Source organism: Cyclopterus lumpus, chromosome 3 (assembly GCF_009769545.1).
Source record: "Cyclopterus lumpus isolate fCycLum1 chromosome 3, fCycLum1.pri, whole genome shotgun sequence".
Lineage (NCBI taxonomy): Eukaryota > Metazoa > Chordata > Actinopteri > Perciformes > Cyclopteridae > Cyclopterus > Cyclopterus lumpus.
In genome coordinates, this window is record NC_046968.1 from 14,583,886 (window position 1) to 14,605,889 (window position 22,004).

The 22,004-nt window shown below is 41.3% G+C and overlaps 1 protein-coding gene across 5 annotated transcripts in view; it reads right to left on the minus strand.

Annotated features, from left to right (window-relative positions):
• Window positions 1-1,018: 1,018 nt before the first annotated feature.
• Window positions 1,019-22,004, minus strand: part of zfhx3 (zinc finger homeobox 3) — a 132,839-nt gene continuing 111,853 nt past the window's right edge. For all 5 annotated transcript variants that reach the window (XM_034529652.1, XM_034529647.1, XM_034529648.1 and 2 more), the window contains 5 exons: window positions 18,507-18,643; window positions 17,749-17,949; window positions 14,164-14,287; window positions 8,122-13,656; window positions 1,019-7,646 (listed from right to left, as the gene is read on the minus strand). In XM_034529652.1, coding sequence (XP_034385543.1) covers window positions 5,935-7,646; window positions 8,122-13,656; window positions 14,164-14,287; window positions 17,749-17,949; window positions 18,507-18,643 — 7,709 coding nt within the window. In that variant the 3' untranslated portion in view covers window positions 1,019-5,934. The remainder of the gene's footprint in view (window positions 7,647-8,121; window positions 13,657-14,163; window positions 14,288-17,748; window positions 17,950-18,506; window positions 18,644-22,004) is intronic.

Genomic DNA, 22,004 nt, shown 5'->3' on the forward strand with positions numbered 1-22,004 from the left:
ACTACCTACTGTGCATGTTGTATCGTTTTCAAGTGAACATTGGTGCAGCATTTCAAAGGTGGAGGGAGATTCAGACTCGGAAAAATAGGCACCACTAAATTTGGTTGTTTATGTGATTGCCTCACATGCTTCAATTTTACAAACATCCTGCGGGACTCTCATTGGGCTCGTATTGCAAGCTGTTTCCAGTTTATATTGGAATTTAATGATCCAGTGCAATGCCTGTCCTAAATGCTGCTTCCACAGCGGGAACAGCTGTATGGCTGTGTGCACCTGCTTCAAACCAAATGTGAAGTTGAATGGATGAACGGTTCTTGAGATATGCAAAGGACGCACAAAAAGAATAAAGGGACATCTGAGATACATTAGACAACGTTATGATGCAGCCATGGTCTTACTTCATAGGTACAGACAGTATAGGTTAGCTAACAGGGAGCAGGCTTGACATTTGCAGGTGAATTAGTGAAATCATCATTGGAAATTGTGGAAGTGACCACACCACTGCTTCAGTTGTAGTCACCAAAGCTTGCCACTGTGCGTTACTAGAGCAAGTTGTAGTTCTTTTACTGATGGTGTCTTTAAATTAGTAGCAGAATATAATAGAAAATACAAACTCAACAATGGTATTTGTGTCACAGAATTACACCGTAGTCTACACTGAAAATAATTTGTGTTGCATCTTTTGTTTTCTGATGTGATTCCTTGTAAATGCATCATCAGTGGTCCTTTTATCCTCAATGTGTTTACTGTTATTTTAAATGTTCTTTTTTCATGAACTATTAGTTGTAAAATTGATAATAAAAATGGTCTTTTACAATATATAATTAGTATATATATATATATATATATATATATATATACACACTAACATGTCTGTAATGCAAATGGTCAAAATTGAAAAAAATACTTGTTTTGCCCAAGATAAATAGTTTTTCTTCAATTCTCAGAGTTCTCAGTCGTCCATTGAGAGGAAGCGGTCGAATCCCAAACACTCAAAGATGAATCCACACCAGTGCAATTTATGCTCATACTTTTTTAATGTATCACAATGAGCAAGAAACATACTTGATGAAATATTTTCAAAGGAGTATATTCAATTACCATCTACAATCAACTTAACTAGGACAACAAGGTTTTGTGACAAAAGTTTCTTTAAAAGTCTGAAGTTCCATGTGGTTGTATGTATGTTAGTTTCCATGTAGTTTGGTACAGTTTGGAAATCTTCATCATATAATTACAGTAACAAAAAAGCTAACAAGACTACAGTATAGAAAAGACATCAAGAACAACATTTTTGGTTTAACTTGCTCTTTTTTGTACATTGCAAGGCTGTTTTTTTCTACCCTCGGATGGGCTGCCTGGAGCCACAGAGCCATGCTTATGAGGCTCGAAGGAGGAGTAATTCAAGGAAACAAAGAAAAACTAAAAGCATAAAAAAACATTGTGGCACCAGAAGTCACAAAAGGAACAGAGAGCTCCAAGTAACAGTTCATCTTTGAAGTTGGAGCAAATGGTTGTTTGGTTGTTAGTTTGGTTGTTAATTTTGGTTAATACGCTTTTTTAGTGTAACTGCTTCTTTAAGAATGACAGCTTTGAGAACCCGTCCTCTCTCTCTGTTATTAATTTCACTTTTTATATAATCAACAGAGAGAGGGGAGAGCCGCCATTTGACTGGAGAGCTTAACTTGTCAACCAGAGACAAGCACAAGGAAATGAAACGGGTAGCAACATGAACTGGGAGAAATGAAGCAAGCGTGTCTGTCCATCCTGTCCTGAAATTTGGAAAATGTCCATCAAAGAGCAGAAGCAGAGGCAGAGCTGGAGAAAGAAAGAGACAGACAGAAAGGAGAAGGAGGCAGCTGGAGCCACTTAAGTTCAGTTTCATCTAAGGACTTTCCTCTCAGTGTCACACATGTCCATTGGTTCCAGAGTCCTTTCCCATTACAGAGTTGTCAGTAATCAAATAAGGAGGTGGTTTTAAAGCTGTTTTGAGCCTGCCTTTGGCTCCCATGCCCAGTTTTGGTGAGCCCACAGCCTCTCATGTCCTCCTAATGGGATCTCAAAAGCTTCCCAGAGTCCTTTTTTTCATTTTTCATTCCTTCTTCATCTCAAAAACAAACAAAAAAAGTTGATGTCTTGTTTTAAATATATCTATATCTGTATACAGGTACACGTTCGTTTTCACAGTGGGCAAAAGATGACCTCTACAGCAAAACCTTGTCTTTATCTCTTTCTTTGTAAATGTCCATTAAAATCAAGTATTCCAATGTAAGTCAGTGGATCCAATTATCCACAATAGCATTTTGTGCCACAATAAAATATACACTTGTCTGGGGCACAACTTGGAACTTTTTTTCTTTTTTTTTCAACTGCATAAAGCTTTGGCCACATTCATAAATTCAATCAAAGTAAAAACTGCTCAGTGCTTCGGTATCGTTTCTGATCATTATCTTTAAATTTTGATTTTCTAAATTTCAGTTATTCATATTCCAGCTTTGTGGTTCAGTTTGTTTTGGTGTGTAACATGCTTAAAAAAAGGCAAACAAGAAAAAATTGAATTGATGCTGGCTCTAATGAAACACACAGACACACACGCACACATACACACATATAAACTCACACACAGTCCATGCTGGCAGAATCTGATGTCGAGACCTCAACTTTGTCTTCCACATAAGAGCCCAAAAGATTACACTTTGGAAATAAGAGAGCAAACAGTATCTTCGAGACAATGAATATAAAGAACATTATCACACCATAAAGTGGCCAGGTCATATTTTTTGTTTTTGTTTCTTATTTCAGCAATTCAAATTAAAGCTAGTGTTAATTTATGATAATAAGTAATATACAGAAACTACAATACAAATACTTATAGGAAAATAACAATACATGTCTGACATTGTCTGAAAATGCAAAAAATGCAAAAAATAAATCAAACATAATTGAGAAAACTGTACAACTTAAGAACTTTCCAAAACAAAGTACATGTGAACAGTATTTCAGGGAACTGGACTTTAGAGAAATAGCAAGCTTGCAGACCAATTTTCCTGACTTTCAACAGCATGCTGTAGTATTAACACCAAATAACATTGCTCTGCAAGACGAAGCACTTGAAACATACTTCTGAGATTGTGCCTTGTAATCATTAGGGCAAATATATTGAATATACAATAGTGGCCAAAAAGTAAACTTAAATATGACTTTGTTTTGGTTTAGAAAATAAAAGTTTTAGTTCATTGGATCATCAGTGAGAGGTTGAAAGGGTACCTATGCACATCTATTTCCATTGCAATAAAATTAAGTGGGTGACTTCTTTGGACATCAAAGCATCCTTACTATTTGAAATCAAGGGACATCTTCAAAAAATCTCCTACTTTTTCCAGAAATAATGCTTTGGAATGAAGATACCCCTTAAAAACCTGTAATCTATTAGTGGAAGTGGCACCCTGTAGACAGATGGGACAAGTCACTGGTGGATTTTCCAGGAAGGGCGCATCGACACCGCAGCAAACAGCCATCAAATGTTACTAAACCTATGAGACGCATCAGTACCAGATGTAATATATACATTTTTTGGTAACCACTATTACTTGCTTTAACAAGTGAGCAACAACCTTGACTGGATGGAGGGATTTTCAGCAATGTTCCATGCCAGCACAAAATGACATATGGAGGACACGTTGTTCAGCAACCAATGATGCAAAAATGTACATAACAGTCACTTTAAAAAATAAGAAAAAAATAGATTGTGACAATTAAAAGCAATTAAATGAAATAGGATCAGTCCTTGCTTAAGAAAAATCCATTGTGATATTTGGAATGCACTGTTCTTTACAAACGTTATAGATCATTGGCTTTAAACATTGGTCTGTTCAAAAACAAAATCGGCAAAATGTACTTTGGAACATATATTCACAGTCTTCAAAGTTCCGTTTTTGCAACAAGAAAAAAAAAAGGTGTTGCAGAGGCAAGAAATTGGTTTATTGTTTGTTTTAGTTAAAGCTTAGCCAAAAGCAAAATGAGCATGCATCTAGTTATTTTTTTAATTTCAAAATTCTACATTAGCAGCAAAACGTATGTCCTTGAAGACCAGACCTTATACATTTTCTTTAAAAAATGGACATTTGAATGTGACAAAAAAAGGTCAAACAAAGATTAACAACCTCTATCTTACAAACTGCAATGGCTCTGTAACGGTGCTACTCCACAATGCAAGGACAAGGGCCCTTTTTGGTTTTTGGTATTTACGTAAAAAAGCCACCTGTTTGCAAAGAAGCAAAAACGGCAACTCTGATGCGTACTCCTTTATCTTTTAAAACTTTGTTTTCTTTCTCTAAAAACAGCAACAAATTCTCAAGTATAAAGAAGCCTCTTTTCTCATATGTATGCACCAATGGTGAAAAGTGTTTAGTCTTTGGATTTTCTTTTTGTCTTAAAGCGTGAGAATTATTATTAGTATTCTTTTTTCATTTTCATTTATGACAACAACAATGTCAAAGTGAAAATAAAGACTGTAGCCACACTACATGAAGAACAAAAGACCTGCTTTGTAGTGTACATATCTACAAACACAGGAGAGCAGAGAAAAATAAGTGCGAAGAGAGAAACAAGTTGAGTGAGAAATAGGAGTCAGACAGTGATAAGTGCACAAAGGTAACACAAAAATTAAATTAAATTAAAAACTTTCAATATTTCACCCAGGATCTTTTTTGTTTTGGTTAGCACAATACCAAACTAAACCATACAATTTAAATAATTCTAAAAGAGGATCCTGCCTTGTCAGGAGGGGCATTTGGGTGAATGTTTCCCAAGAAGTTGAGAATAAGACAGAAACAAAGTTGAGATAAATTACCTGTCCATAATCTAGTCTATCGGAATGACCAAGACAACATCAAATGAAGCGTCTTAAAGTTGGACAATACAAAAGCTAAATGTACACAAAGTTTTTTTCAACCTACCATACTGTTTAAATTCATTTCCAATGCAACAATCTACTTAACACCAAAAATGTTCATATCTATCATAAATACAGAAGGTTGTTTTTTTTAATCAAAATTCTTTTCATCGCCCGTTTTTATGTCTGCATTGCTCTCCTTGTCTGGGTATAATGGGATTGCGATTTCACCTCTTTAAAAGGATTTCCAATGTTAAAATCAGCAAATCATTTACCCTTTTTGAATGCCCAGAAACAATGCCATATTAAAGTTTCATTCAACTTAAAACGTTCTGTTATTAAATGAAGTTATGAAAGAAAAAATAATGCTTATTTCCTGTTGGAAACAAAGGTGTAAAACACATATTTCTGTAACAGAAAAAACCCTCTGTGAGCTGTTGACCTGAGAATAAAATAGACATTACATTATTCTTTTACTTTTGCAAGCCATTGGTATCTGAATGCTTAAATAGCAAGAAAACTGATAGACTATTCTCCCATACAGTACATACTGGCTTATTGTGACTGTGCTATTAAGTAGAAATTATTACAAAACAAAGGGACAGCTTGTTGACTTGTTTTTCCTCAAAAGGGTTCTTGGGCCATTTGTCAACATTGAGGCAGTCCATTGCCATACAGTACAGCATTCCTCGACTATTACCCGAAACATAACTGCGGTGATCTTATTCTATTCTCATATATTAGTATGCATGTATTTCAGTTGAGTAAAACAAGAGAAAACAAAAGAAAACAAAAGAAAACAAAACAATAAAGAAAACAAATACGAAAACCAGCATGTTGATATGGGAAAACAATCCACTAACATTTAAATTTTTGGTTACAAGCTTTGGAATTGCAGTTAGTCTTTACACATCTTTTTCTGAAATTGGTTTGTATACTTTTAATGTATTTTTAACATTGCTGCTTTTTATGTTTTTTCCTTTTGTGATTTTTTTTGTTTTTTTGTATTTTTTAAATATTGTCCATCACTGAAAGCTCTTTTACAATCTGATGGAGTCTGTTCCTACACTAGCAAGATTACTACTACAACTACTACTGTCTTTGACAAAGCCAGGCTGCTGCGGCTCCTCTGCCGTCCTGCTAAGCCTGTCTGCTGACTTCTGACTGCTGTCAGAGTCAGACTCGTCGGTAAAGACGTCTGTTGGTATCGAGGTCTGAACTCCTGAGGTGCTCAATGAACTTGAGGTAACCGTTGAAGGTGAGGACAATGGAGGAAAAGCGGAGGAAGAAGAGGAGGGACTGGCATTGGGCTTTCCAGCTAAAGCTCTGGAGAAAGGGGCCTGGGGCCATGGTTTGCCGGCAGCTGTGGTGTTGAGTGGGGTAGTAGAGGAGGAGCACAGGGAAGAGACAGCAGAGGATGGCATGGTGGCTGATGTTGTTGGCGGGGGAGGGGGGCTGCTGATGGGATGACTGGCAGACTGCGAGGTAGATGCGGTGTTAGGATTGGGGAGGCAGGCTGAAGAGTGAGGTAATAAACTAGTAGCGTGCTCTTTGGCATTTCTGGCTGATCGCTTGATTGTTCTGTGTTTGTGCAATGCCGATTCCAGGTGTTGACTGAGTGCTTTCTCCCCATCCAACGTAGTGTCACAAGCCAGGCAGTCATAGAGACTTCCAGCCCCTGCACCTACGCCACCAGGGACACGCAGCAACATATCTTGCAGGTTTGCCACAGGCTGACCGAAAAAACAGTTAGATTTAAGGTGGTTAATAGCCGATTCTTCCTTGGTGAAAACTGTTTGACACTTGCGGCATGCCAGTTTACACTGCACCTTGGGTACGATGTACTGATGAGAGTCCACAGCTTTGCCATCCATCTCTTTCTGCTCAGAGGGTACTTTATTATGAGAGGAGGAGGAAGAGGAAGTGGGGGGTTCCCTATGGTGTTTGCCCTTTTGCTGCTCTGTTTTCACTGGATCTTTGGCAGATTCTTTGCGATCCCCCAAGGGTTTAGAGGGAACTGGAGTTTGGCTCGCCTTGGGTTGCTGGATCTGCTGAAGCTGCAGCTGCTGCTGTTGCAGTGCATCCTGCAAGCTCTGCTGATATTGCTGGTAATGCTGCAGCAGGGACCCTGGAGACAGGCCCATCAGTGCTTGTGACAATGCTGGGTTGTAGGGGAAGAGACTTTCCATACCATACATAGGTTGCATGTAGCCCCCTTGGAGAGCCCCGGGTATCTGTGGGGAGTAATATGGGGAAAAGCCCGGCATGAAGTACGGCAGGAATTGGTTTGTGAGGAGGGCTGTAGGGTCTGATGCCAAAGCTGCCTGCAGCGCCTGAAGCTGGGCAGGGTCTACCACATACTCCATGCCAGGTGTGGGCATAGAAGTGGCAGGTACAGCTGTGTCTGGTTTCTCCTTCTTGGCGCTGGCAGCAGAAGTGGAAGGGGCAGGGGTGTTTCCAGTTGATGGTGGGGTTGAGGACTTCTCTGTCTTTTCCTTGGACTTCTCCTTCTCTCTTACCCTCTCAGCATCACGTTCTTTGGGAGGCTCAGGCTGGGAGCCCGACTGGGTGGTTGAGGAAGTGGAGTTGGATGTGGATGTGGAGGTGGGGCTTGAGTGGGAAGCAGACATGTTTGTCTGGGCTGGGCTGGACCCGGCAACAGACGATGAGGAGGGGGGCTTGTTGGGTAATCCGGATGTGGGGAGGCTAGGTGAGGGAACACTGGCACCAGGCATGTTCAGGAGGTTTGAAGCTAGATATTTTTCAAACACAGAGAAAAATGTATAAGTTTATTTAATTGATGACTGCACAATTAATTTTGAAAGAAAGAAATGAACAATATAAGATAAGTAAATAAAAAGATAACTTTTCTCATAATATACATATATAATTAATTGTGTACTCTTTATAAAGCCAAAGTCAGTCAGAGTGAGCCATTTGGGGAAATGTCAACAGCAGTGTTGACATTTAAAGGGTTTCTGTACTACATCTGCTGTCAAAAAGGGCAAAGGGCCATAACATTATGTCACACATTCTACAGTATGTGTGACAGTTTAAGTGAGTACATGTGACAGACTGATTGATTGATGAGAAGTATTGTGGTCTACTGTTATTACTAGGTTTCACATTTAAGTACAATATGTGATTACTGTAGTTGGTTAGGAAGTTACATTTCAGTTATAAAACAGATCTGCAACGGTTTTGCTTTTATCCAAATGGATACATACCTGAATTAGATGAGTTAAAGCTGGAAAGAGAGGGGCTGCCAACCCCTGGCAAAAGGACAGGTGGGATGCCTTGCAGATTTGGATAAGCTGACTGGAGATTTAGAGCCTGCATTGCAGGGTTATCAAACAAACCCTGCTGCTGCATGGCCTGCTGCTGCGCCAGTCCCAAAACTTCATTTGCCTTCTTAATGCGGTCCATTTCTTGCTGGGCCATCAGTTGGCGGACAGTGGCTGGGTCAAAGTATTCTTTTTCCTTATCGATCTGGCTGCCAATGGTATCCTTCACCTTAGAGATGTGTTGTTGGGAGAAAATGTGATCACGAACCGAGAGGCGAGCACTGTACTTGATACCACACAAAGTGCATTCAGTCTTCGGGCCCTCATAAGATGTGTGATTTATTCCGAAGTGCTTGGCCATGTTGAGTTTTGCCTTTTTCTCCTTGGCACGAGCATTTTGAAACCACACCTGAACCACTCTCTTTGGAAGTCCAATGTCATTGCCAAGTACCTCACATTCCAGCATAGTGGGAGTCCTGTAGTCGATAAAACAAGATTTCAAGAGTTTCAACTGGAGGTTAGTCATCTGGGTTCGGAAGCGCTTTTGGCCAGGTCGATCTCCGCTGTCGATGCTCCTGGTACCTGAGGCTCCGGGACTTGGTGAGCATGGATCTGCCATGCTGGATGTCTCACTGTGCTCAATGATATGCTCATTGTCATAATCCTTAGCATAATAGCTTGTTGCAGGGCTTACCAGCCCAGAGGACATCTGGTCATCAGTTTCAAGGGTGGGGGGTATGCCCCCAGACTTAGATAGGTAATCACCGCAATTTTGGCTGTGCTTTGCATCAGCACTGTCAAGATCAGCATTGGCCTCATCACCTGTGGTTGTGTCAGTGATGGCTGTATTCACAGAAGAGCAGTCATCGTTATCCAGTTTGCTGTGATCAAAGCTGAGGTTCACAGAGGACATAGTTGCACTCTCAAAATCTTCCATTCCTTCAACTTTAATGGATGATGGACTCAGTAAAGCCCTGGGAGACAAATCCATGCCTTTGTTCACTGGTGACATAGATGAGCTTTGCCCATCACTGTTTGTTGGGGCCAGTTGGGAGTAGCTTGATGTATCTAGAGCATCTATTTTTATGTGCATACCTTCCTGTTCAGGTAACATGCCAGCAAGAGCTAAATTATATCCAGCACGTTTGGCTTCATGCCAATGACGAGAGCGAATGTGTGCCTCAAGGGCAGTTTTTGCTTTAAAAAGAGCTCGACAAAAAGGGCACCTACGATGAGCTTGAGCTGGCCCAACGGCTCTAAACTGACCTTTTCTCTCTCTAGCTCTGGTATTTTGAAACCAGACTTGCACTACTCTTTTTTTTAATCCCACCTCATGAGCAATGTGGTCAAGCATTTTACGAGTAGGATTTGAATCTAACAAATACTTCTGATAAAGAATCTCTAGCTGCTCAGGTGTGATGGTGGTTCTGAGCCGCTTGTCTCTCTGTGGTTCTTCCCCGCTATTTGTGCTGTCGTTCTCTCCTGGACTTGTGCCAGCTTTCTCCTCTAACTTCCTCTTCAGGGAGTTCATGGTGGAGGTGGGGGTGGACGGAGAGGTGGCAGAGCTGCTGGGAATCTGAGGCATTGCCCCAGAGAGTAGCTGACTTGCTAGTAGAGGATTGTTGGGATCAAATAACATGAAAGACATATCAATTGGACGGTCTAGAAATTGAGGGTGGATGAATTGATTTTGCACAGAAAGGAAGTGTAATTGCTGGTGTTCCTGCCAGTGCTCAAAGGAGGGAAAGCCAATCTTGCACTGCTCACACTGATAGGGGATCATCTGTTGTGCAAGTTGTTGTGTGGCAGAGGACAGGTGTGCACTGAGGCTCACGTGAGGGCTTTGTGATGAGGCCTGGCTTGTCTGAGAGGCTGAGGGACCACACTGCTGTTGTTGCTGAGAGAAGGAAGGAGATGAATGTTTGATGGGCTTGGAAATAGCTTGAATCTTTTCTTCTCTATGGGATCTATGGTGTTGTGGCTCACACTGGGGTTGATGCACAACTTCCTGCTTAATAGAGGTTTGGTTTTCTCCTGGATCAGCAGAAATTGCTGGTAACTGCTTGGGTTTCTCATCATAGATGTTTGAGGTCGATGCTGGTGAGGCCTCCTCTTTCTCAGTGGATGGGAGGTGTGAGAATGCTGAAGTGGAGGGTGGAAGTGGGCAGAGACTTGAAGAGGAGGGCATTGGGGTGTGACAGGAAGACCCAGAGGGAGTATAACATTCGTTATAATCCAGTGAATCCTCATTTTGGCTGTCATACTGCCCATCCTCATCTTCATCTTTGTAACACAGCTTCTTTTGATGTTTTATTAGATCAAATATACGCTGGAAAACCAGACTGCATTTCTTGCACTGGTAGTTCAGATTTGAAGTGCGGATATAGCGATCATTTGACAATTCTCGTCTTTCGCCTTCTTTTGCCCCTTCACCCTGGTTTTCATAATTTTTCCTTGCCTTCTGGCGAGCATTTTGGAACCACACAACAATAACACGAGTGGGGAGGCCTAGTAGGTTGGAGAGCTGTTCAAATTCATCGTCTTTAGGATAAGCATTGGCGTCAAAGAAGTCTTGTAGCACTCTTAGCTGGTAGTCAGTAAATCTGGTCCTGGATGATCTCTTACTTCCATAGTATTCTTGTTTCTGAGGTTCAGGGGAAGGAGGTTTTGAGTCAATCTTTGTGTCCTCTAAAGTTGTTGTTGGTGGATTATTGAAATTGTATGGTGAGTCTTTGTTGCGCTGTCGCTCTTTAAAAAGGGTGTTTCTGAACCAGTGCTTTATGACTTTTTGTGGTAGCCCTGACTTGTCTGCCATCTCTTTAATCTGTTCCTCATTTGGTGAATTGTTGATATCAAAGTACTGTCGCAGAACCCTAAGCTGGTCATCTGTGATGCGTGTCCGTGGCCTCTTGTTCTGTTGCTGCTGTAGCATGGCTGGAGTAAGCTGTTGTTGATAGAGCTGGGCCAGGTCTGATGCCAGGTTTGGCTCAACAGATTGTAGTTGAGGCTGCAAGGACTGGAGAGACATGGTCTGCATCATGAGCGGCGAGAAGAGGGGCAAATCCATTGGTATGGGAATGTGTGTCATTTGACCATGCGACTGTGTCGTAGATACTGTTGGAGGTGTGAGTGAGGCAGCAGAGACAGGAATATTTGGTGTGGGAGCTCTTTGGGGTGGAGGAGGTGGAGGAGGAGGCTGTGGAGGAGCAGGAGCAGATTCTGGTGTAGGGGGTCTCAGTGGATAGAGTTTATCATACTGTTCTCTGTATTCCTTGGCAAATCTCTCAAGGGATCGAAATGGAAAGAAAGCCTGGTGGATATGCTCCTGGTGACTCTTTAGAATCAGTATGTTTGAAAACAGCTTCCCACAGGCTTCACATTCCAGTTTCTCTAATCCCTCAATGGGGTCAACCACTCTTGTTATCCCACCTGGACCACTTGATCCTGTAGGTCCAGCTGTCTTTTTCTGAGCTTTCTGTTTGTTTTCATTGTACTGAATTACTAACTCAAACCCAAAATTTTCCAGCAAGGCTTTGGTTGCATTTCCTCGAGCATCTGAAGAAATTCTTGGTGGAGGCAAGCCAGTGTCATGGTTTATGTTTATTGAAATATGCTGAATGTCCTTCTTTTCTCTTGGCTTACTGTCTGTAGAATCTCTGTGAAGATATTCCTCATTTTTTTCACTTTTGCCCTTCTCTCTTTGTAGTTCTCGGTCTTTCTCATTCTGAGAGGAGAGCAGTCTCTGCTTTTTTTCAGCCTGCTGGAGAAGAGATGCACTCTGCTGCAGCAATGCCATCTGCCCCTGAGCCTGTGAGTGAGCCTGCTGCTGCTGCTGCTGCTGCTGCTGCTGCTGCTGTTGATGTTGCTGCTGAAGATGGTGATGCATCAATTGCTGCTGCAAGCAACTCTGCTGGGCCTGCTGGGCCGAGTTTTTTAGATCTTCCAGCAGTGAGGAGGTGGATGATCCTGCAAGGCCAAGTGCTGAGGCATTGATGTTGATCTCCGGGTTCAGCTGGAATTCTGCTCCAGGGATGTAGAAAGGGAATAGCAACTGCTGCTGTTGCAGAGGGAGAAGTGCATCAGTTGTCATTGGGAAGTGCTGCAGAAGTGCTGGGTTGAATAGCTGTGATTGCAAAATAGCAGCCTGCTGCTGAAGCTCTTGTTGAAGCTGAGCTTGAGCTTGAGCTTGAGCCTGAGCCAATTGCTGTTGTTGCTGAAGCTGTTGTTGTTGTTGCTGATGCTGTTGCTGTTGCTGTTGCTGTTGTAGCCCCCTAGCAGACAGCATGTCAGAATATTTTGACTTTTTGACTTCATGGTTCTCAGATGGTAAGGAACGGCAGCTCACTGAAGAATTGCCCAGGCTTTCAATGCTGTGAGTCTGGCTCATATGGTTTCCTCCATGAATACTCTGACCAGGCCCAGAAGAACTGTGGTTTGTAGAGCTAGTAGTTGAGTTGCTGGCTGGGCTTGGACTAGATGTTGAAGTGCTGATGCTGGACCCCCCGCCACTTAAACCAGTAGCACTAGCAGAGCTAGGGATCCCTCCTGCTGCTTCAAGTTTGGCTGCCCTAGCTTTGGTCTGGTGTAGAACAGAGCGCATGTGGATCTCCAGAGTAGAACTCTGGCTATATGCCACATTACAAGTGCTGCACTTGAATGGCTTGTTGTCAGGGCTGCTGGTAGGCTCAGGCTGGCCAGTAGTGGACTCCTGAAGAGCCCTCTTCACCTTGTGCAGGTGGGAGACAGAGTTATAGTGGACCAGAAGAATGTTCTTCTGTGTAAAAGACTCTTTGCATACAGTGCACTTGAAAGGACGAGATGGATCCAAGAACTTCTCCATGGTAAAGTTGGGGCCCTTTCTGAATGGCAAAGCACGTTTAGGTTCAGATCCACAATCCTCCTGCAGTGAACCAGAGTCACTGCCTGTTGGGCTTTGTTTTTCCTCTGGGTCACTTTCATCTCCCTCTTTGTCATCTTCTCCAAGGCTTCCATGCTCCTCTCCAAGGGATGGGTCCCCCATTACCATAATGTCACCATTCATCAATAAGCCCCCATAAAGCTGCTGGATATCAGCTTCACTCAGCTCCAGGTGGCTGGATTCTAAATGTTTCTTCAAGGCCTGTAGTGTTCTGAAGCTTCGCTGGCAGAGGCAGCACATGGTGGCTGCCCTTATCACATGGTACTGTGAATGGAGCTGCAGTTTCTCCACAGTCTTGAAGGCCAGGCTGCATTGGTTACAACGGTACTTGTAGACATGGCGGTCTGAAACAGGCAACTGAGGCCTTTTGTTGTGAACTTCATTGAAGTGCAACTGGAGGGAGTTGGAGGACTTGAACACTTGATTACAGCCTTTCTTCCAGCACAAGAATCCTGTGGCGTCATCCCTCTCCGACTGTTGATCTTCCAGAGGGGACTTACGAGCTTCAGCTATTTCTGTAACGATTGACACTCCCTTCTCTGAGTCAGCATCTGATGCATCTGTGAATACATAAACAAAAAGAAGAGAGCAATTCATTAAGTGCCGACATTTGCAATGTTACATTTTTCCAAAGTAGGTCAATAAAGGACAATAAAGCACTCATTGTGTTGGCACTCTTTGGAAGGTGTAAGACAATGACTTATTACAAGGTGCATGAACACCAACCATAGTTAATATTGTCTTGTTGTGAATGAAGGCTTTAGCATGACAAAAGTGCATTGTCTTTCATTACACTGTCCGGACAAAATGTTTATATATCATTTTGTAAAATACTAAAATACCTGAATAATGCTTCTTTATTTTCAGATTATTGCCCCAGTGTATGCATATACAGTATATACAGAGTCCAATCTCCTTTAGTGTACACTCAGCAATGACTTCTCATATGGTAATAATATGGGAAAGCATAGATTACTACTGTAATTGATTTATGTATTTAGAAAAAACATTTAACAATAATTTGTGGAAAAAAGTAATCCCCACATCTCTAAAAGTCAGATACTAACCAGCTTGTTTCTTTGTATCTTCAGAGTTAGAGTTGGCTGTAGCATGAGGGGTGCTCTGGGACTCTCTCTCTGGACTAGGTACAGGTATGAACATGCTTGCTGGCAGTACTTCAGATGCTGTTACCTGGAAAAACAAGCAAAGCAATTCCAGTGTAAATAATCACGCTTAGTAATAATGTAGTTTTTTCCCCAAGTTTAAATGATTGCAGGAAAACTACAGACACAAACAAGAGGCTACACCAAGCAGTTACCAAGAAGGGGTTAGACAAATCAGAAAGCTCAAAGAGCATTAGCTTGAAACGTCACTTATGGATGTGAATGTTAAGTTTCAGTCCTGTGCCTCAGCATGCGCCCATTTCTGCTGCCGCAATTAGGATGATGGACCTCATGTCATACAATATCTCAGCCAGCTAAAAGCTTTATGAGGGAGACTAATAAAATAAGACCAATGAAAAAACTCTTGAAAAATGACTACTGTAATAAAGGAGAAAAGTAGGTAAACTAAGTCTAGCCATCTTAAATCTCAGCTTTAGCTTTAGAATTCTAAGTATTAGTTATAAGTGCCGATTCCAAATAAATAATTACTAAATTAGACTGTGTGCTCCTTAATAAAACAGTATAATTTAAATAAAAACATTTCATTGCTGATAATAAGGTTTGCATTTTAAATGAGCTAATTCCAATATTTCAAGGACGAATAAGTATTGATTGAAAAAGTACTCCCTGCTCTTGAAAGGTTGGAGTCAATCATGTGTGACCTCTGTTTATTCTTGCTGCTCTCCCCTAACTTTTTTCACACATCTCCTTCTGATAACTTCTTTTCACCCCAACAGTTGATAAATCATCAAAATCATTAATTAACGGTCCCTATTTAACACTAATCCTTGGCTGAAGCTGGGTGAGGGCCTGTCAACTTCACAAACAGATCATTCAGCTTCACTCTACATGCTGCATTTCGATTCATACCACTCTACCATATCCCTCCTCTTTGGCCTTCTGTTTCACAGGTGAAGCTACATTTCAAGGCGTTTTTCACCTTTCACTCTTAGCTTTAAGACTTATAGGTAGTCCTTTCAAGTCATATTTAAAAAATATGTCTCAAGTGATAGAGACAAAAGGAGAAAAATAGTAAAGAAAGCATCCTGGTGGAATTTGTATTGGAAAGTAAGAGTGTGCATTGGTCAGATCTGTTTGGTTGATGCTTTGGTTAATTTACCATATGTACCATAAGCTTTCTAATTACTCCTCAAATAGGCACAATGGGAAGACAGCTGAACGTACTGCAGCATGTCATATAGCCTGCAGGCCAGATCCAAATGGAACAGAATCATCCTCAAGCAACAGGAGTTTCAAGGTTAAGTAGAGCAGTTAACACTTTCCATCACATAGTACAACATTTCTTTGGTTAGTATTGTCACACATTTGACAGAAAGTATCCAGCCATTTCTTTGTTTGTTTTTGCTACCTCTCTATCTCTTCAAAATGAAAAGAGGAAATAAATGTAACCAACATTGAAAGCCACAAAACCAAAAAGCAATGATTTACATTACAAAGTGGATTGTTTCTAGACAACGGCCTCATTAGGCGATTAGTAGAAAGTGCAGGGTATCCCAAGGTCACTTTTAATGTGGACCGCCTAATTGGCAAACATAGTTCAAAATGGCTATCATCCAGCCAGACTCAGAATTAATGAAGCACAATTATTTTCATTACCCCTATCTTACACAGACAGAAAATGAGACATAGAGTGAGTGAAGAGGGAGGACTGGGACTGCATATATATATATATATATATATATATATATATATATATATATATATATATATATATATATATATATATATATGCAGTCCTAGTCACACACACACACACATACTATATATATGTACTGTATATGAGACCGGCATGAGACACATGGGGTGGAGAGAAAAGGAGGGAGTGCAAAAAAACGAAAGGTGGATGAAGGGTGGGAGAGTGAACGCATCATTATGCATGCTTGGCAAGAAATAAAGGTAACCTATATCAGAATTAATTAGGCTGTTCTCCTTGGAAATGTGAAAAGGATAAAGTATCTTTCCAGTTATAAAAAGGTGCTAGATTTAATGTGTGTTATATTACCTCTGTTCTATCACGGCCCTCTTGTAGTGGTTCAGTTAATTACTACCTCTATAAAAGAAATACATATTGCCGTCTACCATACTAATGTGCTTGCCATTTACTTTCTAGATGGGGGATGAAGATGGCTAGGAAGCAGAAAGAGTAATGTTTTATTCTGTGATTGTCCAGCAGGCTATTTAGCTTTGCAGCATAGAACAGAGAAAAGATTTAGTCAGTGATTTACAAGCAGACAGGGCAAATACAATTTTATTTCCCTTTGATTAGCATTATAGGAAACTAAGAAAGTTTTCTCTCTGGGTAGAAAATGGTGCCTCAGTGCATTGCAGCTAAGATAAATCTAACTTGAGTCGAAGACCACATGACTCAAGCTACCAACACAAAATATCCTGCATGTTATTTCCCGTAGGAATGGACCTGAACATTGACACTTTTTTGAACAGTGTTATATGTTTGTTTTCTGCAGTCTATACATAGACACATTTGTATACAGGACCTGATTTGTAGTGAATAATAACATTTCCATTGCTTGTACTTGAATATCATGAAGTGGGGAAACTGTTCATTCAATTTTGATTAATGTGTGTCCCAATTATTTCAACATTTTCCTCATGAAAAGCTTTGTTTTGACAAGGACACAGGTGATCAAAGACGTGGCAAGAATGTCAGTGTAGTAATAAATTAACTGGGAGCTAAGAGACTTGCTCATCTTGAAATCATTAAAAAATACAAAAACAGATTATGAGTTCCCCTCCCCAAATGACTGTGATTAGAAAAGAGCTGGAGAAAGGCTCTCTGATGATGGGCACATTAAGACAATGAAAAGAGGAGAAAAATATGCGTCTTAAAAAGGGACAATCATTTTCAATGAGCCAATGGGATCGCCTGCAGCCATTTTGCAATTAACAGCATTCTTTCGGTTTGATAAAGGACTGAATGTTGGCAATTTCGAGGAGGGAATGACAATTGTTCTCAGAGCTAGCCACTCAAGGGTGAATTGTTTAAGAGCTATCTTCTTGGCATTGCTGATTCCTTTCACTGGTCATTGACCTGACCCATTGTCTGCAATCTGACGGCCATAATGTATAAAAGTAGCAATATGTTGGGCCTATACAGCACAACTTCGACTGGCTGTAGTTTCATGTAAATGACTATGAAGAAATTGTAATCAAATCTATCATTGGTTCTATGTCTACAATACATCTATTGTGCTTTTTCCTACACTGCATTCCCTGACTTTGACTCTGGATAATGCATTTCCTTTCTCTTTGCTATGGCGCTGGGTGACCAGAATAAACAATGTGCCCTTGCCCTGCCAATCTAGTACATAGTTATCTAACAAAACGTCAGGTTACCTTGAAATATGCAGGTTGGTAATGGAGATTATTCAAAAGCAAGAATGATAATGGAGTCAACACACCTCCAACCACCCGATAACCAATCGCATGCAAAATAAACGTAGGACTTACTGAGGCAATAAGCTTATCCACACAGTCAGGAGCCACACTGTGAAGGTGTGTGAGGTGGAACTGCAGGTGGGTCTTGTTGTTGAGCATGTCCTGGCATAATGGGCAGCGTAACATGGGCTGGACTGAGTGCTGCGTCATCACGTGCATTCTGAGACGATTCAGGTCCGTGTTGGTGAACTTGCAGTAGGGGCACTGGTACATCTAAGTGGTAGAGAGACGGAGACAGAGAAGGGGGAAAAACAGATCCACAAAGGGTTAATGGGGTGAAATGGATGTGGTGAGCACAGTTGGCTTGCTTGAAGAGGAGCTGTAGATCAGGCGGAAGATTGGGGCCCCGCTTCCCTCAAGCAGGCAGATCCCTCTGATCACAGACAACTGTGTGATACTGAGCACCACTGAGTCTTGGCACCTACTTCAAAGTGCTCTCATCTGTCAAATACTATATTGATTTTCCACCTTATACACAATTAGCAGTGCAACTACAGCAGAAAGGCTAAAATATTTTTGAGTAGATTTGGAAAAAGAAAACCTGCATAATATAAAAAGGGTCAGAGATAACTAACTAAAAATTATTAGAAGTATATTTTTACATTTCTTCTTTTAATTGGTGTGTAACTTTCAAGCTCATAATGAGGGTCTGGTATTTGAGGAAGAGCTTTAGCAAGAGTCCCTTAATTCAAAGAGTTTAAAAAACTGAAAGTTTTGAGAACATCTAAAGACATCAATATTACCAAAATGGTGTGGTTTGTAACTCTCACCTGCTCCGTAGCGCTCTTCTCAGCTGTCCTGGGACGCTTTGAGGAGAGCGGACTCTCGGACGTCTCGGACCGCGAAGACGGCCTTTTGGAGGGAGTTGGGGAATCGGACTGGTGGCGTTCCGAGTGGCCAGACACTGCTGCAGATTCAAAAAGAAGCACACAAATAGAGCAAGAGTTAGAGAGGAGAGCAGACATGTCAAGGCAAGGTGAGGATGTGGCAGCCTGGGAGCAAGTCAATCAATAAAACTGTGGATGAAGGGCTTTGGAATGCCTTTCTTAAATGTGATATAACTGTATTTAATGGGAATTGGGCAGATAAAGTGTTGTTATCCCCATAAAAAAACACCTCTTTGTGCTTGTCTTCCCATGCTGCTGCAGGGGAGCTGACTCTTTCAATGCAGGCTTGTCAAGATATCAGGCAACACCATAAACCGCTAATGAAAATATTAATTTGCCACAGGGTGCAACTTTAGGTTTCTCCACATATTTTCAGTCCATGTGAGTTTCTTAACTTGAGACAAGGTACATAAACATCTTGCGACCTCGTCATACAGCAAGAAGGGTAAAGATCACACCAGACTCAACTTTAAACACAATTTGTTTCTGTAATTACTTTTTATCTGTACAACAGTTTTGGCCATTCATATTTCACATGCAAGTGACGAATGTCAGCTAATGTAAACACTACAATGTTTGCAATCATGTCTTGTGCAATCAATTAAATGTTGTCCTAGTCGTCGCTGAAGGAATCCACATAGAAGAGTGGAAGAAAAGGGTCAAATTCAGATTTGTTATATTTTGACCAGTTCTCCATCTGCAAAATTGTAAATCATTTGAAAAAGAGTCATCGGGCCATTTTTAAGGGATCAAGAAATAAATGCTTAAATCAAGCAGTGCCTGCAGTTTGACCCAGCTTGTAAAATCCTCAGTTCTTTGTCTCCAAAAGCAGGGGATTGACAGTGAAATTCTCTGTTTCACTGGCATTTCTGTAACCAGCTAATCCTTCTCCTGTGTGTTGTAGTCATGTGCAAGTGGACTGTGACAAAGAGAATGAGAGGACAGAAGATTAGAAAATCTCTTTTCAAGCCCCTGAGCAAATCTCGATATTTTCTCAAAGCTAGGTCACATATGCCAACAAGCTTTCATTTAAGTCAAAGATTTCCAAGACATAAGAACATGCCATTGGGCTCAAAGATGGCATCAGATTGATGATTAGTCATACCCCAGCATATTCACAGGATACAGACATACAGACTTCCGTGCTCAGTCTGTGGAAATGTAAAAATGGGTGACAGTTATTGTCGGGTGGCTGCCAATCTTTGAAAAGATTTCCATTATAGTCACCAATACAGCGACTTCAAGTGTTTCACTAGTACTCACAAGCTGAATCACACGGCTAATCCTTTTAATGCAAACAGCACCAATATTAACAAAATATCATGTCTGCAAAGCAAGGCCTCGCACAGGAGCCCCTGCAAACCACATTTAAAACCACTCCACTCCAAGAAAAACTAGAGTTGGCACAAAGAAAGGCATCACAGTTGAGCACGGGCTTAGCAGAGGAGCCAGCATGGGGGAGCTGCAGTAACATCACGCTTTGTCTCCAGTGGAAAGAATTCACTGTGAAACTTAAGCAGGTGTCTTCCCAACCCCTAACAAGCCCATAAAGAGTTACATTTGGCCTGATTTGTACAGTCCTGAAAGGGCCAATTGAGAACAGAGGGCATTGGGAGGGGAGGGGTGGTTGGTCGAGGGGGGGGTTAAGCAGGGCTGACCACGCTTCTGCTCCTGACATTAACATGTCAGCTCTAATCAGGACGAGGGCAGTTGAGCTGATTACCCAGTGGGGGACCTGGCCTTGGACAGAGCAGCCTGCGAGATCTCCTAGAGACACTGGGATCAGCCAGGGAGGCCCTATTAGGGTCCAGTCACAGGCAATCCTATTAAACACATCCGCCAATAAACAATGGGAATGTTAAACAAAAGGAGCCTCCCATTCCCTGACATTACCTCTCAGTCATGGCACTGTCCTCACCAATTCCTCCTCCTCCTAAACTCCACTTCAGTCCACTCCTACTTCCCCAGAAGTCATCTCTCGAGGAAAACTAGGATGGTCATCTGTGGTCACCTTCACATCTCAACAATCTGGTTGATCTTTTGACTGTTCACATGTGTGGGGGTCATACTTATATGAGGCGGTAGGGAAGGATATCGAACAGTTGTCATTGGACCTAAATCTCAACATCAGATTGCAACATGTTTAAGCACTTGCTCTTGACTTATTTTTTTAAGAACAAATGTGCAGCTGCATTGCATTTGTGCACAGATAGAAAGAAACAAGCAAAACAGCTGCTATAACTTAAATATACATACTTGCTATTCACTGGGAATTAATTAACTTAAAAAAGAGTAGATAACGCAGAGCTCGTGCTCCACCTTCAAGGTACATACATACAATACAGAAGGTAAGTGTGGATTAAGTAGACACAAGTGTCCTCTCAGTCTCCCAATTAAGAGGATAAACATAATTGATTATCAGTATATTCCACTTTCACAATTCCACATTAAGAATTGTGAAAATAAGCGAATACAAGTGGCTGTTTATGCTAAGGCACTAGAGAGCTGCTGTAGAAGGGGCCCAAACCGGCTCCAGCTCAGGGTCTGTTATGTTTATGTGTGAGAGTGTGTGTGTGTGAGAGAGAGAGAGAGAGAGAGAGAGAGAGAGAGAGAGAGAGAGAGAGAGAGAGCCTACTCAGTCTTTCTCGTCATGGCCAATTAGGACTCTATAAATCTGATCAATCGTCTTTTCCTAAGAACCCTCCAACCCGAGACCATCACCGGCACCATGACTAACATCCAACTACTGTATCAGTTTTTTTGTGTCAAAGGTGATGAAAAAGATGACCGCAACATTGAAAAGCTTGGAATGAAATAGAGATTTTTGTCATCGGACACAGTCTAACGTGGCGTATTGGAAACTTGTGTCTGAGCACAGATTCGTACACGTGAGGCATATGGATCTACAATAAGAGCAGATCAGAACCAATGACCAAAACATTCGGTCTTGATGGAACAGGAAGTACGACCATCACAGGAGCAATGTAGTCGAGAAAGAACAGAAAGGTGAGATATGCTATGGATGTCAAGAATAGCTTCCAACAACTACAGGTGAGGTCTAGTTTAACTTTCTCATGTGATGTTGGTAACTGGGAGAGAAAAAATATAATCACAAAAAGTTGAACAAATGTGTGTTGTTGATTTTATTAAAGAATAATTCCTGCTGTTTTCTCTTTCATAAATAATATTGCTGTTACTCTGCCCGAGTTCTTCTTAAAGTTACAGTATCATCACTAGGCCCTGTATGACTGTAAAGGAACTTTAGGACCTAAACCCACAGTATTTCACAGCATTTAAACCTCCGTGGTTGGCTAGATTACTAATGCTTGTCCCATTCACAAGTAGTCCTCCACAGAGACCACTCTGGGTTCCCACTCCGTC